Below are 18078 nucleotides of genomic sequence, written 5' to 3' on the forward strand. Positions count from 1 at the left end.
AGCCAATGAAAAAGAAGGGGAGAGGGGAGGGTGTTTTCGCCTCCCATTACCAATCCCCCTCCTCCGTGGCAGAAGAAAGGCGGGGCTCTCGGAGAGGGAGGCTTTGCTTCAATTGGACTTGCTCTGCAGCAGCTTCCAGTCGGGGTGGGTGAGAGCGGCTAAGGAACGCGCCTGAATGGGCAGTCTGCTACCTGCTGGAGAGCGGCGGGATGCTTGGTCGTTCAGACGAGCGGCCGGACCTATTCTCGGGGCCAGCTTTGGTCGGAGCGTCTTTTTGTTTTTTTTAACGCACGGCTGAATAGCATCCTTGATGGGTGTTGAATGCCTCCAGCGGTCAGGGTCAAGGGTATCGTGACTACTTACGCAGACGGGCCTTGCTACTTGATAAGTGTCTATAGTGGCCTCAGTTCCCCGAGACCGCAAACTGTTTGTTTCTGGACAGAAGCTGCTCTTAACCAGGATAAGATAAGAATAAAAGTAAAAAGAGTAAAAGACCAAAGGGCGTGCATAAGCACACCATTGTGCCTTCTGTCCCTGTCTCGCTGTCCTATTGTCCAAATTTAGCAATAGCAATGACATTTAGACTTATATACCGCTTCATAGAGCTTTTATAGCCCTCTCTAAACGGTTTACAGAATCAGCATATTGCCCCCAACAATCTGGGTCCTCATTTTACCTATCTGTACCTACTTTGCTTTTGTTTGTTTATACCAATACCTATTACTGCTGCTGCTGCTGCTATTATTATTATTATTATTATTATTATTATTATTATTTAGATTTGTATGCCACCCGTCTCCGAAGATTCAGGGCAGCTCACAGCCTATAATATAAAACAGTAAATAGAAAGACAAAGCTAATTAATTAAAAACTACATAAGCTAAAACCCCGATATATTAAAAATCAACCAAACAAATTCAAATTACAAACATACAACACATTTTATTGGCCAGGGGGCCAAGATCTAATTATCCCAAGCCTGGCGACATAAGTGAGTCTTAAGGCTCTTGCGAAAGGCGAGGAGGGTGGGGGCAGTGCGAATCTCTGGGAGGAGCTGATTCCAGAGGGCTGGAGCCCCCACAGAGAAGGCTCTACCTCTTGGTCCTGCCAAACGACATTGGTTGACGGGACCTGGAGAAGGCCAACTCTGTGGGACCTAACCGGTTGCTGGGACTCATACAGCAGAAGGCAGTCCCGCAAGTAATCTGGACCGATGCCATATAGGTCTTTGTAGGTCATTACCAACACTTTGAATTGCGTCCGGAAACAAATGCAGTCCAGGGAGTGTTGGGGAGACATGGGGAAGTGGGGAGGCCCATGACTGCCCGTGCAGCTGCATTTTGCACGATTTGAAGTTTCCGAACACTCTTCAAAGGTAGCCCCATGTAGAGAGAGCTATCTTGTGCATGTTTTGACAAACAAAATAAAAGTAGTTTTGATTCTCCACAACTGCAGCACAACTGCGTCAGTGTTCACAGGAATCACGCAAACGGGCATCTCCAGGAAAATCAATGTTAGGAATAGATGAGGTGCAGCTGTGATGTTCTTTGTCCTGCTTGAAAAGCTGGGGTAACCTAGTTGAAGGGCTTTGAAAAAGATGGCTGCTTCTGGGTTAGTTCAGGTAGAGAAGCTGGTGACGTAGATTTCTTTCCCCAAGTAATGGGCGTACATAAGTGCACTGGTGTGCCTTTCGGCCCCTGTCCAATTGTCTTTCCTTTCTCTCATCATATATATTCTCTTCCTTTCATATATCCTCTCCTCTAAGTTCACTTTACCCTTATATATATTACTACATATCTATTTTTCTTCCTATGTATTTGTGTATTGGACAAATGAATAAATAAATAAAATAAATAAGTGCACCTTCTCTAAGTTTTATTGAAATGGATTCGCTTAATGTCTGCAATGTTTGCTTAGCAGTTGCCATATTCTCTTAATGAGCATGATCTTCACTTAATGACTGCCACAAAAAATATTTTAAAACTAGGTCCTGTCATGTGAAAGTCAACTTATGACCTTAACCAGGCAGGGGTTGCTACTTACTGCTGCTACCAGTGTGATGCGCATGCAATTTTGGGTCACGTGTCCCAGCATTATTTTGCTTCTGCACATGCTCAGGAAGCAAAATCTTGCAAGTGGATGCACACTTGTGAGAGACTTTGGCATTTATTTTCTTCTGCACACGCACAGAAGCAAAAAATTGCTGAAATCTCTCTCTCTTGCGCATCCCTTCAGAAGATTTTGCTTCGTGCGCAGGAGCAAAATCTCACTTTGCACGCACACACACCAGAGAGACAGAGCTGCACGCCCCAGATCCATTATTTGCTACCAGTGCGCAGTGTGACGCGTACCGGGTAGCAACTCAATTCTAACCTTAAGAACTTATAACTATAATTCTGGGCTCTATTGTAATTGTAATTGGACAACTGGGTTGTCGGGTGGGTCTATCTAAAGATTGATTGGCATATTTTTAGGATGATTATTGAACGGGTCCAAAGACGGGCTACAAGAATGGTGGAAGGTCTTAAGCATAAAACGTATCAGGAAAGACTTAATGAACTCAATCTGTATAGTCTGGAGGACAGAAGGGAAGGGGGGGACATGATCGAAACATTTAAATATGTTAAAGGGTTAAATAAGGTTCAGGAGGGAAGTGTTTTTAATAGAAAAGTGAACACAAGAACAAGGGGACACAATCTGAAGTTAGTTGGGAGAAAGATCAAAAGCAACGTGAGAAAATATTATTTCATTGAAAGAGTAGTAGATCTTTGGAACAAACTTCCAGCAGACATGGTTGGTAAATCCACAATAACTGAATTTAAACATGCCTGGGATAAACATATATCCATTGTAAGGTAAAATACAGGAAATAGTATAAGGGCAGACTAGATGGACCATGAGGTCTTTTTCTGCCGTCAGTCTTCTATGTTTCTATGTTTTTATGGGGTATGGTTTTTTTTGTTTTGAACAAATCCTCTGTCATTAATAGCTAAAAGTCAAAAAGATTCTGGCAACACCTTTTTCTAACCAACAGATTTTAAGGCAATAGCCCTCAATAGTTTGGGCACCAGGGACCAGTTCTGTGGAAAGAGGTTTTTTTGTGGACCAGAGGGGATGTGGTTTTTTCACATGTTGCCTGCATCCCATAGATGGGTCTTCACTTGTTGGCATGACCCTGTTTCTGGTATGCTGCAGACTGTTGCCAGTCCATGAACTGGGGGTGGGGTTGAAGACCCCTGGTTTAAGGCATAAACTTGTGAGTTATGTTCATTTCTTCAGCTTCATAGAATGGCTTAACTGATGTAGAATTTAAATAGAATGGAATGAGACTATAGAAGGGCGGGCAAGACAGGTTGATAATGCAGATGCAGGTTACTAGGGAGACAGATTATAAGTACCTTATCAAATAACTTCTACAATATAGTATGTTAAAAACCTCATATTTTGTGAAAAATGTACCAAGACATCCCTAAAACAATTTACTTTAACATTACAATTTACTTTAATATTACTGTAAACACCTGCTTTTTGTCATATCCAGGATTTCTTAGAAAAGCTTGGTTTAACTTTCAAATGTATTAAACACCGTAGCATAGTTGTAGACATCTTTGATCAGAGGTCTATTCCAAAAACAATATGACAGGTTTAACACCCAGATTTTCTTTCTGCAAATGTAAAATATTTTTATATTCTTCTTGTCCAAATTAAAAGGAGCAAAATGAAAAGAGGTTAGATGAAGCAGAAGGAAATGACAGTATCAGTCAACTGCAGACGGAATACAGTAATATTTTATTTTGTTTGTTTTTTTAAATCGTTTATATTGCTTGCTTTGAACTATTTACAAAGGTTACTCTTTGAAGACATGGTTCCTTTTATTTAGTTTTCCATTCAAAGAGCAGAAGAGATTAGTTGTTCAGTTCATGCTACAACTAAAATTATTCTCCAATACTCAAAGCTTTCTTCTATTGAGTACTTCAGGTGTTAAAGTGCTATTTTTAAAGTCCAGTCTTTAAAAGTTAAAAATAGTCTGTTAAGACTATGCAATAGATAAGATCAGTAATCAGTTAAAGCTCATTAGCTTCTCCCAGGAAAAAGAACATAGAAAGAGCAGATTTATTCTTAGAGTAATAGCAGTAGAATTTCACAGTGAAGGGAGCTGCAGGCTTAAAAGAAAGGCCAATGCTTACCAACATGGAATTGGTCTACAACTAGAAGACTTTGATACATCAAGCTGTTCTGATGAATCTGATGGAACCTCTACTTCTGAGCAAACAATAGTAATAGAAGATGTCAAGATGGAGCTGGGAAAAGCTAAGCTTCCTAGAATTGGCCTTAATGCTTTATACCAGGCTATTCATCCAGCATATGGGATTGCATGGACAGACGGCAAGCAAGTTACACTGATACCGTTGCATTTTCATAGCAAAGAATGGAGGTTTGGCGATTCGATTCTTATCGGTCAGTTTGAACATGTCCACGCACTTTATTGGAGTGCATGTTATTCGGCCGACTTGCCCGCTCTGCTTGCAATTCAGCATAAGAGGCGTGTGAGCATTTGGCAGCTAATCCATAGCGTTTTGGAAAAGAATAAGCTGATGGTTTTCCGGACTTGTGAAATTGCTGAGCCGTTCCACCTGCTTCCCCAAGGCTGTGTGTGGCACCCAAAGAGGGATATTTTGTCAGTATTTACCAAAAAGGATGCTTCTGTTTTATATGCAGTTCGCTTAAACAATTCCAAGGTTAAAGCAGACATTAAAAGCAGGGGACTCATCCACTGTGCTTGTTGGACCAAGGAAGGCAATCGTCTAGTTATTGCTATAAGCAGTTCTCTTCATTCCTATATTTGGGATGAGGCTAAAAAAACACTGAACGCTTGCACTTTTTGCCCAATATTTGATGTTGGAGGCTATATCTGTGCTATTGAAGCTACTTTGGATTTTCAAATTGCTGTGGCTACTGAACTCCCCCCTGATAAGGTGCCTGGTTTAAATGCTGGTATTACATTTGAATTACCAGTCAGTTCTGAAATGGATTTTATGTCTACAGATTCTTCTCAGTCTACTCTGGCTCTTGGGGACGAAGAATACTCAATGGATTCAAGAAGGAAGTCTTTTGATTCGGATAAATCAGTAGCAGTGCATTCTGTTGCTTCATCTTCATCAGGCCCAGTTGATTTAACCACTATCCTGACAAACCACAGGAAATTAGATCGCAGCCGTATACCTTTGAGGAGGAAGGTCAGTCCTATAGGAAATGGTCAGTGTTCTTCACAATTGATCTTGGTCACTTACGAAGGAAAGATAACCACAACTAGAAAAGTCAGCATTCCAGGGATTTTGGTCCCTGATGTAATTGCCTTTGACCTCTGTGCTCGAATGGTCGCAGTAGCTTCTAATTCTTGCAATATTGTTTTGGTCTCTTCGGTTGCATCATCCTGTGTGCCCAGCTTGCAACGGATCCAACTAGAGAGAAATGAACGACCCAAAGGTCTGTCCTTTTTAACAGATAAACTTTTACTAGTTTTGGTTGGCAAGCAAAAATTCATTGATCCCACATTTATTCCTTCCTCTAATTCAGAAAGATATGTCATCAGATTGCTGATGAAAGAATTAATATCTGGCAAAGACTCTTCATCAAAATCTGGGACTAGCCAAACTTTGTCATTCACTTTTGAGCCTTCTGTTAGCCTTCCTGAGAAAAGGAGACATTTTAAGAACTTTGCTTTGGAGGATTGTATTGTGGAGCAGGAGCTCTCAAGACCGGTTAATACTTTTATTCAGTCACCCAGTAGAAGGAAACACATACTGGAAGCAAAAACTCCTAATTATGAACAAACATCGCCATCCAATGTGTGCATTTTTTATGAAAAAGGAGCCTTGAGAAACTCATCTGTTCTAGAAACTTTGGAAGCTGAACCAATTAATCGGTCAATGGCCTTGTTTGGTGCTGAAACACCTACTGGATTTTCCAATACATCGACTTCATCTAAAGTAGCACACAAATCTTTAAATTCTCCTAAAAATAGCATATTGGATAATGATAAAAGAACAACTGAAATATCCATAAATCTGGAAAGATGGTATAGCAGCTTCAATGATTTACATTTGAGACTCCTGGAATTAATAGAATACACTAAAAATGGGAGGAGGTTATCTCTTGTTTACCCTTCTTCTCAAGAACCACCTTTCATACACATCAAATACCAGGTAACTGTAAAACATTTTCCCTGTAAATTGTTTTTGGCAATTTGCTAGCAATTGATGAAGTCTTTATTTAGCAGGCTGCATCATTCTGTGGTCGATTAAAGTATTGTCCAGGAGAAGTGAGATTTGTACATTCTTTTCTGCTCGGGTGATTGTCATTAATGTATTATATGTCCATTTGCTTTTCAATTTGAAGGCGTTACCTATTGTAATAAATACTCAAGTATGTGGTTTTTTAAAATAATTTTTTGGAGAAACAAGTTACTGGATCAATATACAGGGTGTGTTCCAAAAGTAATGCAATTGAATTTCCTGTGCTGCTCCTATTGGTTGGAGTGGGACCGAAGCACTTGGAGTAGGTGGGGGAGAAGCTAAGCTTTGCCACGAAACCGGTCTCAGGGCTCTCCAAGCTGTAGAAACGGCAGGACATCAGTTATTGTAAATTTATGCGCACTGACTGTGTCACAGAAAAAATGGAATCAACGATCGATCAACGTTACGTGATTATATTTTGTGCTAAACTGAAATTGAACCTGATTATTTGGACAATGTCATCACTGGTGATGAAACTTGGGTTTTTGAATACGACCCAGAAACAAAACGCCAAAGCTCTGAGTGGTACACCGACCAGTCCCCCAAGCCCAAAAGGCAAGAATGAGCTAATCAAAAGTGAAAACAATGCTCATTGTCTTTTTCGACAGTAAAGGAGTGGTCCATAAAGAGTTTGTTCCTCAAGGACAGACAGTTAACACTGTCTACTACGTGGATGTGCTGGAAAGACTCCGAAAAAGGGTCATCAGTACAAGAAAAGACATCTCCGCTACCTGGCAACTCCATCACGACAATGCGCCTTGCCACAAGGCGCTACGAGTCTGCGAGTTGCTGGCCAAACACCAGGTGCCAACGCTGCCCCCCCATAGTCCTGACGTCCCCCCAGCAGACTTCTTTTTGTTCCCTTAGATTAAGGCAGCCCTGAAAGGAACCCGTGTTTTGTCCATAGAAGAGATCCAATCAGCTGTGACGAAGACCTTGCAAGAGGTTCCCGGTCATGGCAGAGTTGCTGGAAAAAATGTGTAGAGGCCCAAGGACAGTACTTTGAAGAATTTTAAGTGTTTGTGCAAATATTTTCAATAAGTTACTTTTTTAAAAAAGGGCATTACTTTTGGAACACACCCTGTATGTCAGTAATAGTACACATGCTTAAAAGATTTATTTAAAGATTCAACACCTTAAGAAATATATTTGCTTGGGTAATGAAGAAATTTAAAAATAAAAATAAATCCAATGGGTCAGGTTTTCTTGTAGTTCCTTTCTCTTTCCTACTTTTCCCGTTATAAAGTTTTTATTTTGATTCCTGCTGTTTTAATATTTCCGAAAGCATAAGATAGTACTGAAGGCAAAGAATTACTACCTCCGGTCTGATGTGTTTATTTCAAGATTTTATTTATTGGATTTGTATGCCGCCCCTCTCCGCAGACTCGGGGCGGCATACAAATCCAATATGTAAGAATGCAACATTAAACTTGAGTGTAAAAAATATAATTCAAGGTTCTCTTATTCCTGTTCGATTCAAACACACATATGCATATCCCCTACCATCCCCATTGCTGTTTTCCTTGCAAAATCTAGAAAAAAATGTCTGAATAATTAACTTTTTCTTTAAAAGAATTTGTGTTGATGCAGGAATTTTGAAAATTTGTAATATGCTTATTAACATATTGCATTTCACAGAACATCAGCTGGAAGTAAAGCTATGTTGATTAGCCTGATATAGAAATATTTATTTATCAAATTGATAGGGCTGCTTACATCTAATTCCAATATATGTAAAGGAAAAATGGAAATTCAGGATCATTTTTGGTTGTTCCCATGTCCACTCACCATAGAAGTGAAGAACAAATGATGGGGAGGATAGATGCTGTTTATAAACCATCCTGCTAGAAAGAGTTTCTGTGACTGTACACGATTCCCCTTTTTCCTTTCCTTTGTACTTGGCCTCCTAAAAGCAATTGTTCTCAAATGCAACCCACAAGACTCCCCAAAGTTGTATCAATTTAAAATGTTAATTTTATGTAATAGTAAGTATTTAAATGCATGCCTGACAGCAATCATGTTGTTAGCTATATTGAATTTTTATTCATTGTAAATGTAAATTAAATACATTTTTTTCTCCGGTTTCCCCAATTCCAAATTTTTGTTTAGTTTTCCTAGTGCAGTACCAAAAGATTATACATGACCTTTGCAACTGAAAATGTTGCACTCTTCTTTGGTTAAAAACAAACTCATTTATATCACAACATTGCAAGGAAAAAGCGATATCATAAACCATTTTGATGCTATTGATGTTAGAAGATGAAGATAGTTCAGTGATCATAAAATGACACCCCTTCAAAGTCAACAGTGTATTAAAGGAACATAATGTTATTTTAATAAACCACATTAAACATACACAAGTAGTGGAAGGTAGAGGGTAAGGATGTGCCTAAGTGCACCATTGTGCCTACCGTCCCTGTCCTCCTGTTCTATTGTCTTCTATCATTACTTTTTATCATTACTTATCTAAAGTTCTATTTATACAAATTACCATCTCAAAATTGTTTGATAAATATAAATAAATGAATAAATAAAAATAAATAAAGAGAACAGAGGAAAATAAGTCTGAAGAAGTCAATTGACCAAATCAGGAGACTAGAACAACTGTAGTTTGTTAAAGTCATATTTAATAACTGCAATCATGAAAGCAGTTGGGAAGTAGACTGAAAATATGCAAGGTTATGAAAGCCAAGGAAGATGAATGTAAAATTGATATTTTATAGCATATGCTATTTTAACGTAAGCAAAACAATATTTAAAGAGTTTGAAAAGGTGGAAAGACAATAATTAAAATAGGAGATAGTGGGTGCATAATTTGAAGTAAAAAGAAAAGGATAATACAAATCTAATAAATAAATAAATAAATAAATAAATAAATAAATAAATAAATAAATAAATAAAGTTCAGAATAAACAAACATTTGAATATATAAAAGACAGAATATTCTACATTCTCTGGTACTAACAATCCTGTGGTTTGAAGTCTGATTAATTCTTAATTGTGTTCTATTCAGGGGGTGGTAGTATGAAACAGATGGCATTCTGTTTGGAAATGATCTTTTCACAATGATTTATAGTAGTTTGCAAACAAATAGATACAAGAAGAAAAAAATCCAAAGGCAGGGAAATAAAGTACAACTCCGAAATTTGTTTCCATTTGTTGCTGAACTACAACTCCCAAATATTTAGCCAGCATGACTATATTGAGACATGTTGGGAGTTGAAGTTCCCCAATGGAAAGAGATTTCTCTTCTCTTAAATGTTCAGTATTTAGATCTGAAGCAAGCAAAGATGCTTTTGATCTGATGTGGACATTTTTTGAGTTCTGCCATGACTGCCTTGGGATAAACTAGATGTCACACCAGGCCTTTTAATCTCTCTCTCCAGTGTCTAGCATTATTTGACTTAGTTATGTTAATGATTGTAACCACTCACTTTATATCTTAAAATCCTCTAGTGCTTAGCTAACCCTGGGTGCACGTGGTCAGAGATCCAATAATTCCCAGCAGGGGCCAGGCATTCAGTGAATATTTCATTCGAATTAGAAGATGGCATTGCTAAGCATCAGCTAACTCTGAGCAGCTGAAAATCATCAGACTGTTTTACCATACCATTATTTATTTCCACAAATAATAATAATAATAATAATAATAATAATAATAATAATAATAATAATAATAATCATCATCATCATCATCATCATAATTATTAATTAGATTTATATGCCGCCCCTCTCCAAGGACTCGGGGCAGCTTACAACATATAAAAAGATACATCAATATATAGTTAATTAGAATTTAAAATTTACATTTTTAAAAAGATGCATTTAAAAACTAAAAAGAAATCTATTAAAATATGCACACATCCATTCAAACAAACTCATTATACATTCATTGGCCACAGGGGCAGAGTCTAATAAGCCCAAGCTTGGCGGGTGGGGGCAATATGAATCTCTGGGGGGAGCTGATTCTAGAGGACTGGGGCCCCCACAGAGAAGACCCTTCCCCTAGGTCCCACCAAGTGACATTGTCTAGTTGATGGGACCTGTAGAAGGCTGTGTGGGGCCTAACCGATTGCTGGGATTCATGCGGCAGGAGGCGGTCCCATAGGTAATCTGGTCCCATAATCTGCCCCATACTCTGATTTGAATTGAAAAGAAAGTTCATTTGCATTTCTGTTTTGGGAGTCAAACTATTGGACTGTAAATAAACACAGGAATTAAGCTGTCTGTAAAAGGGAAGACTTCACTCACTATATCTTAAAGAAGCTATTTGAAGTTTATGTGTGATTTGAGGTTCAGGAAAACACACATTTCGGTGGAGGAGCTAGTGACAGGACAACAAAATAAAGAAAAAGGGAAAATTGGAGATGAATGATAACTATTGTGGTCTAGAGAGGAATACATTGCCACTTTCAATAGTGCTATTTTTATTTTCTCCCTCAAGGAAGTATTAACTGCTTCCTGAATACTGTGCTTCGTCTCGTTTTGGCAGCAATCTTAGACAATCTGGGAGCAATAAGGATTGAGCCCCCAAATGGTGAAGCCTTTTCCACAGAAAATTCTGTCCTCTTTTTTAGGAGTTCACAAATTCATAGGAATGTCAGATGACTTCACAAGTTCCTCTCATGAAGCTGTCAAGCAAAGAATCATGAGGTGTTTGCTTTAGAACATGCCTAGCCCCCCCCCAAAAAAAAGACCACTTTCCAACAGAGAGTATAAAATCTTAAAATAGCACATTGGAGAGCACACTGCACACTCAATCAAGGCGGAGAAATATTCATTTATTTATTTTATTTATTTATTGGATTTGTATGCCGCCCTTCTCCGGAGACTCGGAGCGGCTAACAGCAACAATAAAACAGTGTACAATAGTAATCTAATATTAAAAACGATTAAAAACCCATTAATATAAAAACCAAATATACATACATACATACATACCATGCATAGAATTGTAAAGGCCTAGGGGGAAAGAGGATCTCAATTCCCCCATGCCTGACAGCAGAGGTGGGTTTTAAGTAGCTTACGAAAGGCAAGGAGGGTGGGGGCAATTCTAATCCGAGTCTACGGAGAGGGGCGGCATACAAATCCAATAAATAATAATAATAATCTCTGGGGGGAGTTGGTTCCAGAGGGCCGGGCCCGCCACAGAGAAGGCTCTTCCCCTGGGTCCCGCCAAGCGACATTGTTTACTTGACGGGACCCGGAGAAGATCCACTCTGTGGGACCTAACTGGTCGCTGGGATTCGTGCAGCAGAAGGCGGTCCCTGAGATAATCTGGTCTGGTGCCATGAAGGGCTTTATAGGTCATAACCAACACTTTGAATTGTGATCGGAAACTGATCGGCAACCAATGCAGACTGCGGAGTGTTGGTGTAACATGGGCTTAATATTGGTGCTTAATGTTTCCTCAAGCACAAAATAGTACTGACGACAAAGTATCACCATCTCCAATCTGATGTGTCGGTTATTTCAAAATGTAAGAATGCAACATTAACCTCGAATCTAAAAGAAATAAAAAATCTAAAAAAATTAATTCAAGGTTCTAGTACTCATTAGATTCAAATACCCATGTGCATATCCCCCACCATCTTCACTGCTGCTTTCCTTGCAGAAATTGAGTTGAGAAATGTTGCAAATTCTAATTGACATACAGAAAATAAAATCCTAGTAAGTACAAAATGGGTTTTCTACTTTATAAGCTAAGATTGCAGCCAGAATGATGGAATAATAAGAAACAGGAGAATGTTAAAATTACTGCAATTAAAAAAAAACATTGAAACAATGTAATACTGTATGATGACTAATCTTAAGGATATGAACATTTATTAGTAATGTCACAACATACCCTCTCTACACCTTATTCCAAATGTAGACTTCACTCTCATTATTCAGAAAAAAAACCCTGACATGGTAATCTAAAATGGTAAACATTGAAATAATAATTGGTTCACACATTGTGCTAAGCCACAAATTGGTTTCACTGGTTGTGACTTAGCTTATTGCATAAAACATGCTCTTCTATAATCACGCAAATGAAATTAACTGCTGCTGTTTTATTAATCTAACAGGAATGAGCAAGTGAATTTTATCCATCATTGGATATAGCTAGATTATATTTGCTGTGTATGTGTCTCAAGTGGTTCGTTTTCCCCCCAAACCCATTTCTTATCCTGCTGCTTGATTTACTTCTTTTTGTGCATGTTTTCTTGCATTCTACCTCCCCTCTTTTCAATTTTATTTCATACCCAGGTGTACATTTCATTATAAGTAGTTTCTAAGGGTTGAAGGAAGTGATTGTGTACTTTCCACTATTTCTGTTATAATGCTAGAATATTTATGACTAAACTCAGCCAATTATGTTTTGATTGGACTCAAATATTATGCAGCACTATAATAAATTTTGGGCCATTTTCTGATCCCAGCCATTGTGCTTTGCAAACCATGATTGTGAAATTATGCTATGCCTGAATCCAATTGAGAGTGATTTCGGACATTATTATTTATTATTTTTATTCCCTGCTTTTTCAAGATATAAAAGAAGTAAAACAAGAATACATGGATGGCATGACAAAATAAAACCATTTAAATATATAAAAGGACTCAATATTGTATTATCACATCTCAAACATCCTCTTGAAGAGGTTTTCAGTTGCTTCCACAGGGCAGTAAAAATAAGAATTAATGCTCTCCAATAGGAGGAAATTCCTCCCAAAAGTAGTGGAATTGCCAGCTGCTTTTCCTGGTAATATAATTTTTTTCAATTGGCAAAGTGTGATTGGACAAACAAGGAATTTGTCTTGGTGCATATGCTCTCAGTATACATAAAAGAGAAGTTTGTCAAGAATCATAAGGTACAACACAATGATAGTCCATGTACAAGTAAGCAATCAAATCATATTAGCAACCAGTTAAGATCAAATTGATTGGGCTGCTAGGTCCTACACGGTATCCAATATTTTAATGTATTATTTCTGAGCTGCTACTTGTATATCTCCATATCGTTTCATATTGATTTCATCGGGTTATCTTAAGAATAGACATGTCTCATTGCTTCCTGCACAAAGCAGACTACCTCTTTTTTTGTTTCTGAGAATAAACTGAGCAAATTGAATGACCGATTTAAAATATTACCAATATTTTAATAATAGATTTTATTTTTTTATGTATATGTAACTGAAGAAGCGTTCTTCAAATGGAGCAATAGCTGAAGAAACTCGAAATGTTCTACTATGCAATGGCAAAATCCATCTGAATTTAGTCCAGCAACTTTTTGATCTGCATATTGTTGAAATGAAACATGGCAAGTCCTCTTTATTATTTAATGTAATTATTTTAGTGAAAACTAACTTTTGGGACCTGAGTTACACAGGGTTTTTCCCCAATAACCCAGCAGTACAATGTTCAATTAACCTTCATTCCTGAGCCTAGGCAGGACTGTGAATACTGTATTTATGGATATATTAATGTGAAAAATGGATTGGAAATACAGTGATACCTTGTCTTACAAACTTAATTGGTTCCGGGACAAGGTTCTTAAGGTGAAAAGTTTGTAAGACGAAACAATGTTTCCCATAGGAATCAATGGAAAAGTGATTAATGCGTGCAAGCCCAAAATTCACCCCTTTTGCCAGCCAAAGCGCCCGTTTTTGCGCTGCTGGGATTTCCCTGAGGTTCCCCTCCATAGGAAACCCCACCTCCGGACCTCTGTGTTTTTGCGATGCTGCAGGGGAATCCCAGCAGGGGAATCCCAGCATCGCAAAAACAAGTGCTTCGCTGTCAACAGAAGTCTGGAGGTGGGGTTTCCCATGGAGGGGAGCCTCAGGGGAATCCCAGCAGTGCAAAAACGGGTGCTTCGCTGGCAACGGAAGTCCAGAGGCGGGTCATCCCAGCGGCGGTGGTGGGTTTGTAAGGTGAAAATAGTTTGTAAGAAGAGGCAAAATAATCTTAAACCCAGGGGTTGTATCTCGAAAAGTTTGTATGATGAGGCGTTTGTAAGATGAGGTATCACTGTACAGGCAATACTCATATATTTAGACTTCTGTGAAAATGCTCGCATATATTAGCAAATTAACAAATGCTGAAGCCTTAGTTGGGAGCTTGCATGTTGGGAAATTCTGATTGTTTTGCAGCCCCACATCCCAGTAAGTAAGCATGACAGTGCTGTGAATAGAGATTTGGGGGTACAAAAACTATTTTGTCAGTAATCAGATTCACAAATATAGAACTGATGAACAACAAGAAGTGCCTATAAATTGATAGCAAGGTAACACCTTCTCTAATTTACTTAAGCAACTTTACCCGTGCTCAAACCACATGATAATTTAGTGAATTCAATTACTTTAGACACTGAATCTAGTGGTTTATCTATAGGATTGCATAACGTTGTGATTTTAGTAAATTATTTAATGATGGATTTTTGCGATTTGCAAAATCAATCTCTCTATTCTTCTGATCTCAGACATCCATGCACTGATTAATGATTCTCGATCAAGCTGCCCTCTTATATCACAGCAATCTTATCAAACTACTAATGTTTAGTCAAATCCAGTCCCATTTTAATAGCAAAAAGAAAATCATTGTTATTAAATAACTGGCTGAACACAGATGCTAAACCATATGTGACTCGGTTTGTTTTGGGTTAGCATGTAGCCTAAACTCAGCCAAACTATGGTCAAAACAATGACTCACTACAGTACATAAATGCAGTTTTAATCTTTAACAAAGTTGATAACAATTGTGCAATAAGCTTTCTTTTTTTCTTTTTTTAGTTTTTTCTTTTGAATACATATCCATATGTATTTCTTCTTGTTGCTTCTCTTCAATTGTTGTAAAATAATAAATTAGTTTTTACTAGGCTTGCTTAAACTTCTCAATTTATCAAAAATGCATACATGAGCAAGAATAGCTCCCTTATCTACAACATACCACATTAATAAGAATTTAGAATATGGTTTTTAAAAGAAACTTTAAAAATTATTTTAAAAATTATTTTTAGTAATCAAGAAATTCAGATTATGAGATTACTGTGCCCTCCAACAATTTACTTTTCCCTGAAAACTAAAAGAAAGGGGATACACTATAAATATTTAATATTTTTTTCAGATATAACCCTCAAATGTTAAAGCTTTCCATTATTATTTTTAAAAGTTGTATATTACAGTAATTAAAATATATTCATAAACTTTTATTTAGCTTGCTCTTTTATCTCTACAACAAGAGGTAACTTGTTTTCTTTATAGAAAAATATATCAATATTATGTATGTATCTATGATATGCAAATATCATATCAAAGCCAGATTATCTTTTTTATTTATTTTATTTATTTATTTTGTCCAATACACAATAATACACAATGAAGGTTATAGAGCAGGTGTGGGCAATTAATTTTGCCATAGGGCCGCATGAGAAATTGGGATGGTTTTAGTAGGGCCGGACTAATATAATTAACTCAGTTCTACCCAATACTGTATATTATTGGGTAGTACTGTGTTAATATTATAATTATAAATTATGAATATACATTATATTATATATTATATATATAATTATATATTATATATTATATTTTGAATACCTGGTTCTTATCTAGAAAAGTTGGACCGACCTTTGCGGGCTGGTCACAGACAGCGGGCAGGCTGCATCCGGCCCTCGGGCCGCATCTTGCCCAGGTCTGTTATAGGGGATATAGTAGAGAAGAAATACGAGATATAGGAAAGACTATAGGACAGGGAACAGAAGGCACTCTATGTATGCTTATGTATGCCCCTTTGTAAATATCAAAGGTGAAAACTGAAACCAGACATGTAATTTTTGTGACAGTATTGAAAAAAACTATTAAAAGAAGCACAAAGGATTATATACTTAACATTTAGACAAGTGCTTGCATATCTTAATTCATACATACACCTTGACATTTTTTTCCTCTTCCCTAGGTCCTTCCTGGATAGTTCTTACTGCGGATGGTGAAGGTTTTATTCCAGTAGCTTTTAAAGCAAAGCAGGAGATCATCATAAGGGATGGCAAGGATAACTTTGACCCTCAAGAAAGTTATGCGTTCAAAGCAAATTTGTCATCATGACCATCAAGCATAGTGAGATAGTCAGGAAACTAAAAAAAAACCCATTCTGGAGCATAAAATAACTGAAATGTTAGCCTATGATTACTAGGACTTTCAAGTGTATTTTAACTGTAATTTACAAGAGTTGCCTAGCAGTGTGTGTTTCCTTCAGTGGTTTTCTCTAATTAAGTAAGCAGGCTGGTTCTCAACACTACAAAGGGAATATTAGAATAAAATAAAGAATAACCTCTGAAGCCAATCAGAATAACCTCTGAAGCCAATCAGATGTGCAAAAAAATATTTCAGATATGTTTATTTAAAGTTAGTTCTACCATTAGGGAACTCTGCAGAGGAACCAGATTTTTTTTTTTTTTTTAAAAACCAGCATAATACCAATGTTTTAGCCTTCTTCCACTTAGAATGGGAAATACTACAATGAAAGCAACAAATAATGAACTTTACGTGACTGTGAGTGGAATACTGCTCCTAAAGAAGTCCCAAAAATCAAAGAATGGAGGCATTTTTTATTTCCCTTTAGTCCCTTTAAAAATCTTTGGGAGGCACATTAAAGGATTTTGCACAATAGGTAACATAAACTGGGAAGGGATCATATTCATATTAGAGATTTTAAAAAAAGTTAAATTACAGATTCTCAGAGGCTATTCTTAATTAGATCCTGAGGGTTTTAAACTGGGTTTTCCTTATTATAGTTCTAACATGGTTCAGAGTCCTGTTCCTACGTGTGCTGAGAAAAAGCTTGTATTGGAGGGAATGGTAAGAGCATGGACAGGTCCTGCTATAATATATATTGTATATAAGTATCTCAAATGTTTACAATACCCATACATGGGCACACTGGTACCTATTAATACCTGCACAAATAGTAATCTCTGTTACTCCATGTTTTCCAGATTTAAATCTAAACTCGGATTTTAGGTAGACCATTTCTCCAAATGCTATCTGTATAAACCGTGGCTTAAAAGTTTGTGAAGTATTTCAATGTTTCTGCATAAACATAACCTAAAATATGATCTGTCCTCCACATGTTGTAAAAGTAGATGAGAATGCAGTAAAATAAATTAGTCCAAAACTTGTTATACCTATTCATTTGTTATTATTATTTATTATAAATTGTGTATTGCAAATGTATGCAAATATCTAGGACAGGAGGCACGCAGAGCCATACCTGAGGGCACAAGAGGCGTTGCCCTATGTCATCTCCAGTACGCATGTGCACGCTGGACAGCTGATTTTTGGTCTTCCGGAGGGTAGGGGGGAAGATCCTTTTCACCTTCCCCCAGGCTTCAGGAAAGCCTGCAGAGCATGTGGATGGTGAAAAATGGATCCAACCAACCAAATGGATGTTCGGAAATGAACATCTGGTTGGAGCATTTTTCAGCCTAGACCATTAGACAGGCTTCATGAGCCTTTCGGTCTATTTTTCGCCATCCACAAGCTCCGGGGGCTTTCCTGGCGAAGGCAAAAATGACCTTCCCCTGCCCTCCGGAAGGTCGAAAATCAGCTGGAATCCATTTTTCGTCATTCAGTGATCCCTACGTGCATGCACGGGAGAAAAGGGGGTCAGTGTGGGGAGGTTGTGCATGCATGCGCGCAAGGGAGGGCATAGCATTATGGGTGTGGGTGTGCACACTCTACCATGTATGTGCACACATCCTTTTGGCACCTGAGCAAAAAAAGGTTTTACTGCTCTAAGAGTATCA

At 37.7% G+C, this 18078-nt stretch overlaps 1 protein-coding gene across 1 annotated transcript; it reads left to right on the plus strand.

Annotated features, from left to right (window-relative positions):
- The first annotated feature begins 4295 nt into the window (after positions 1-4295).
- Positions 4296-16378, plus strand: LOC139160505 (WD repeat and coiled-coil-containing protein-like). Its single transcript, XM_070738443.1, has 3 exons — positions 4296-6206; positions 13479-13599; positions 16233-16378. The coding sequence occupies exons 1-3, from the start codon at positions 4296-4298 to the stop codon at positions 16376-16378; spliced, it is 2178 nt and encodes a 725-aa protein (XP_070594544.1).
- The last annotated feature ends 1700 nt before the right edge of the window (positions 16379-18078 follow it).

The sequence above is a fragment of the Erythrolamprus reginae genome, chromosome 1 (assembly GCF_031021105.1).
Source record: "Erythrolamprus reginae isolate rEryReg1 chromosome 1, rEryReg1.hap1, whole genome shotgun sequence".
Lineage (NCBI taxonomy): Eukaryota > Metazoa > Chordata > Lepidosauria > Squamata > Dipsadidae > Erythrolamprus > Erythrolamprus reginae.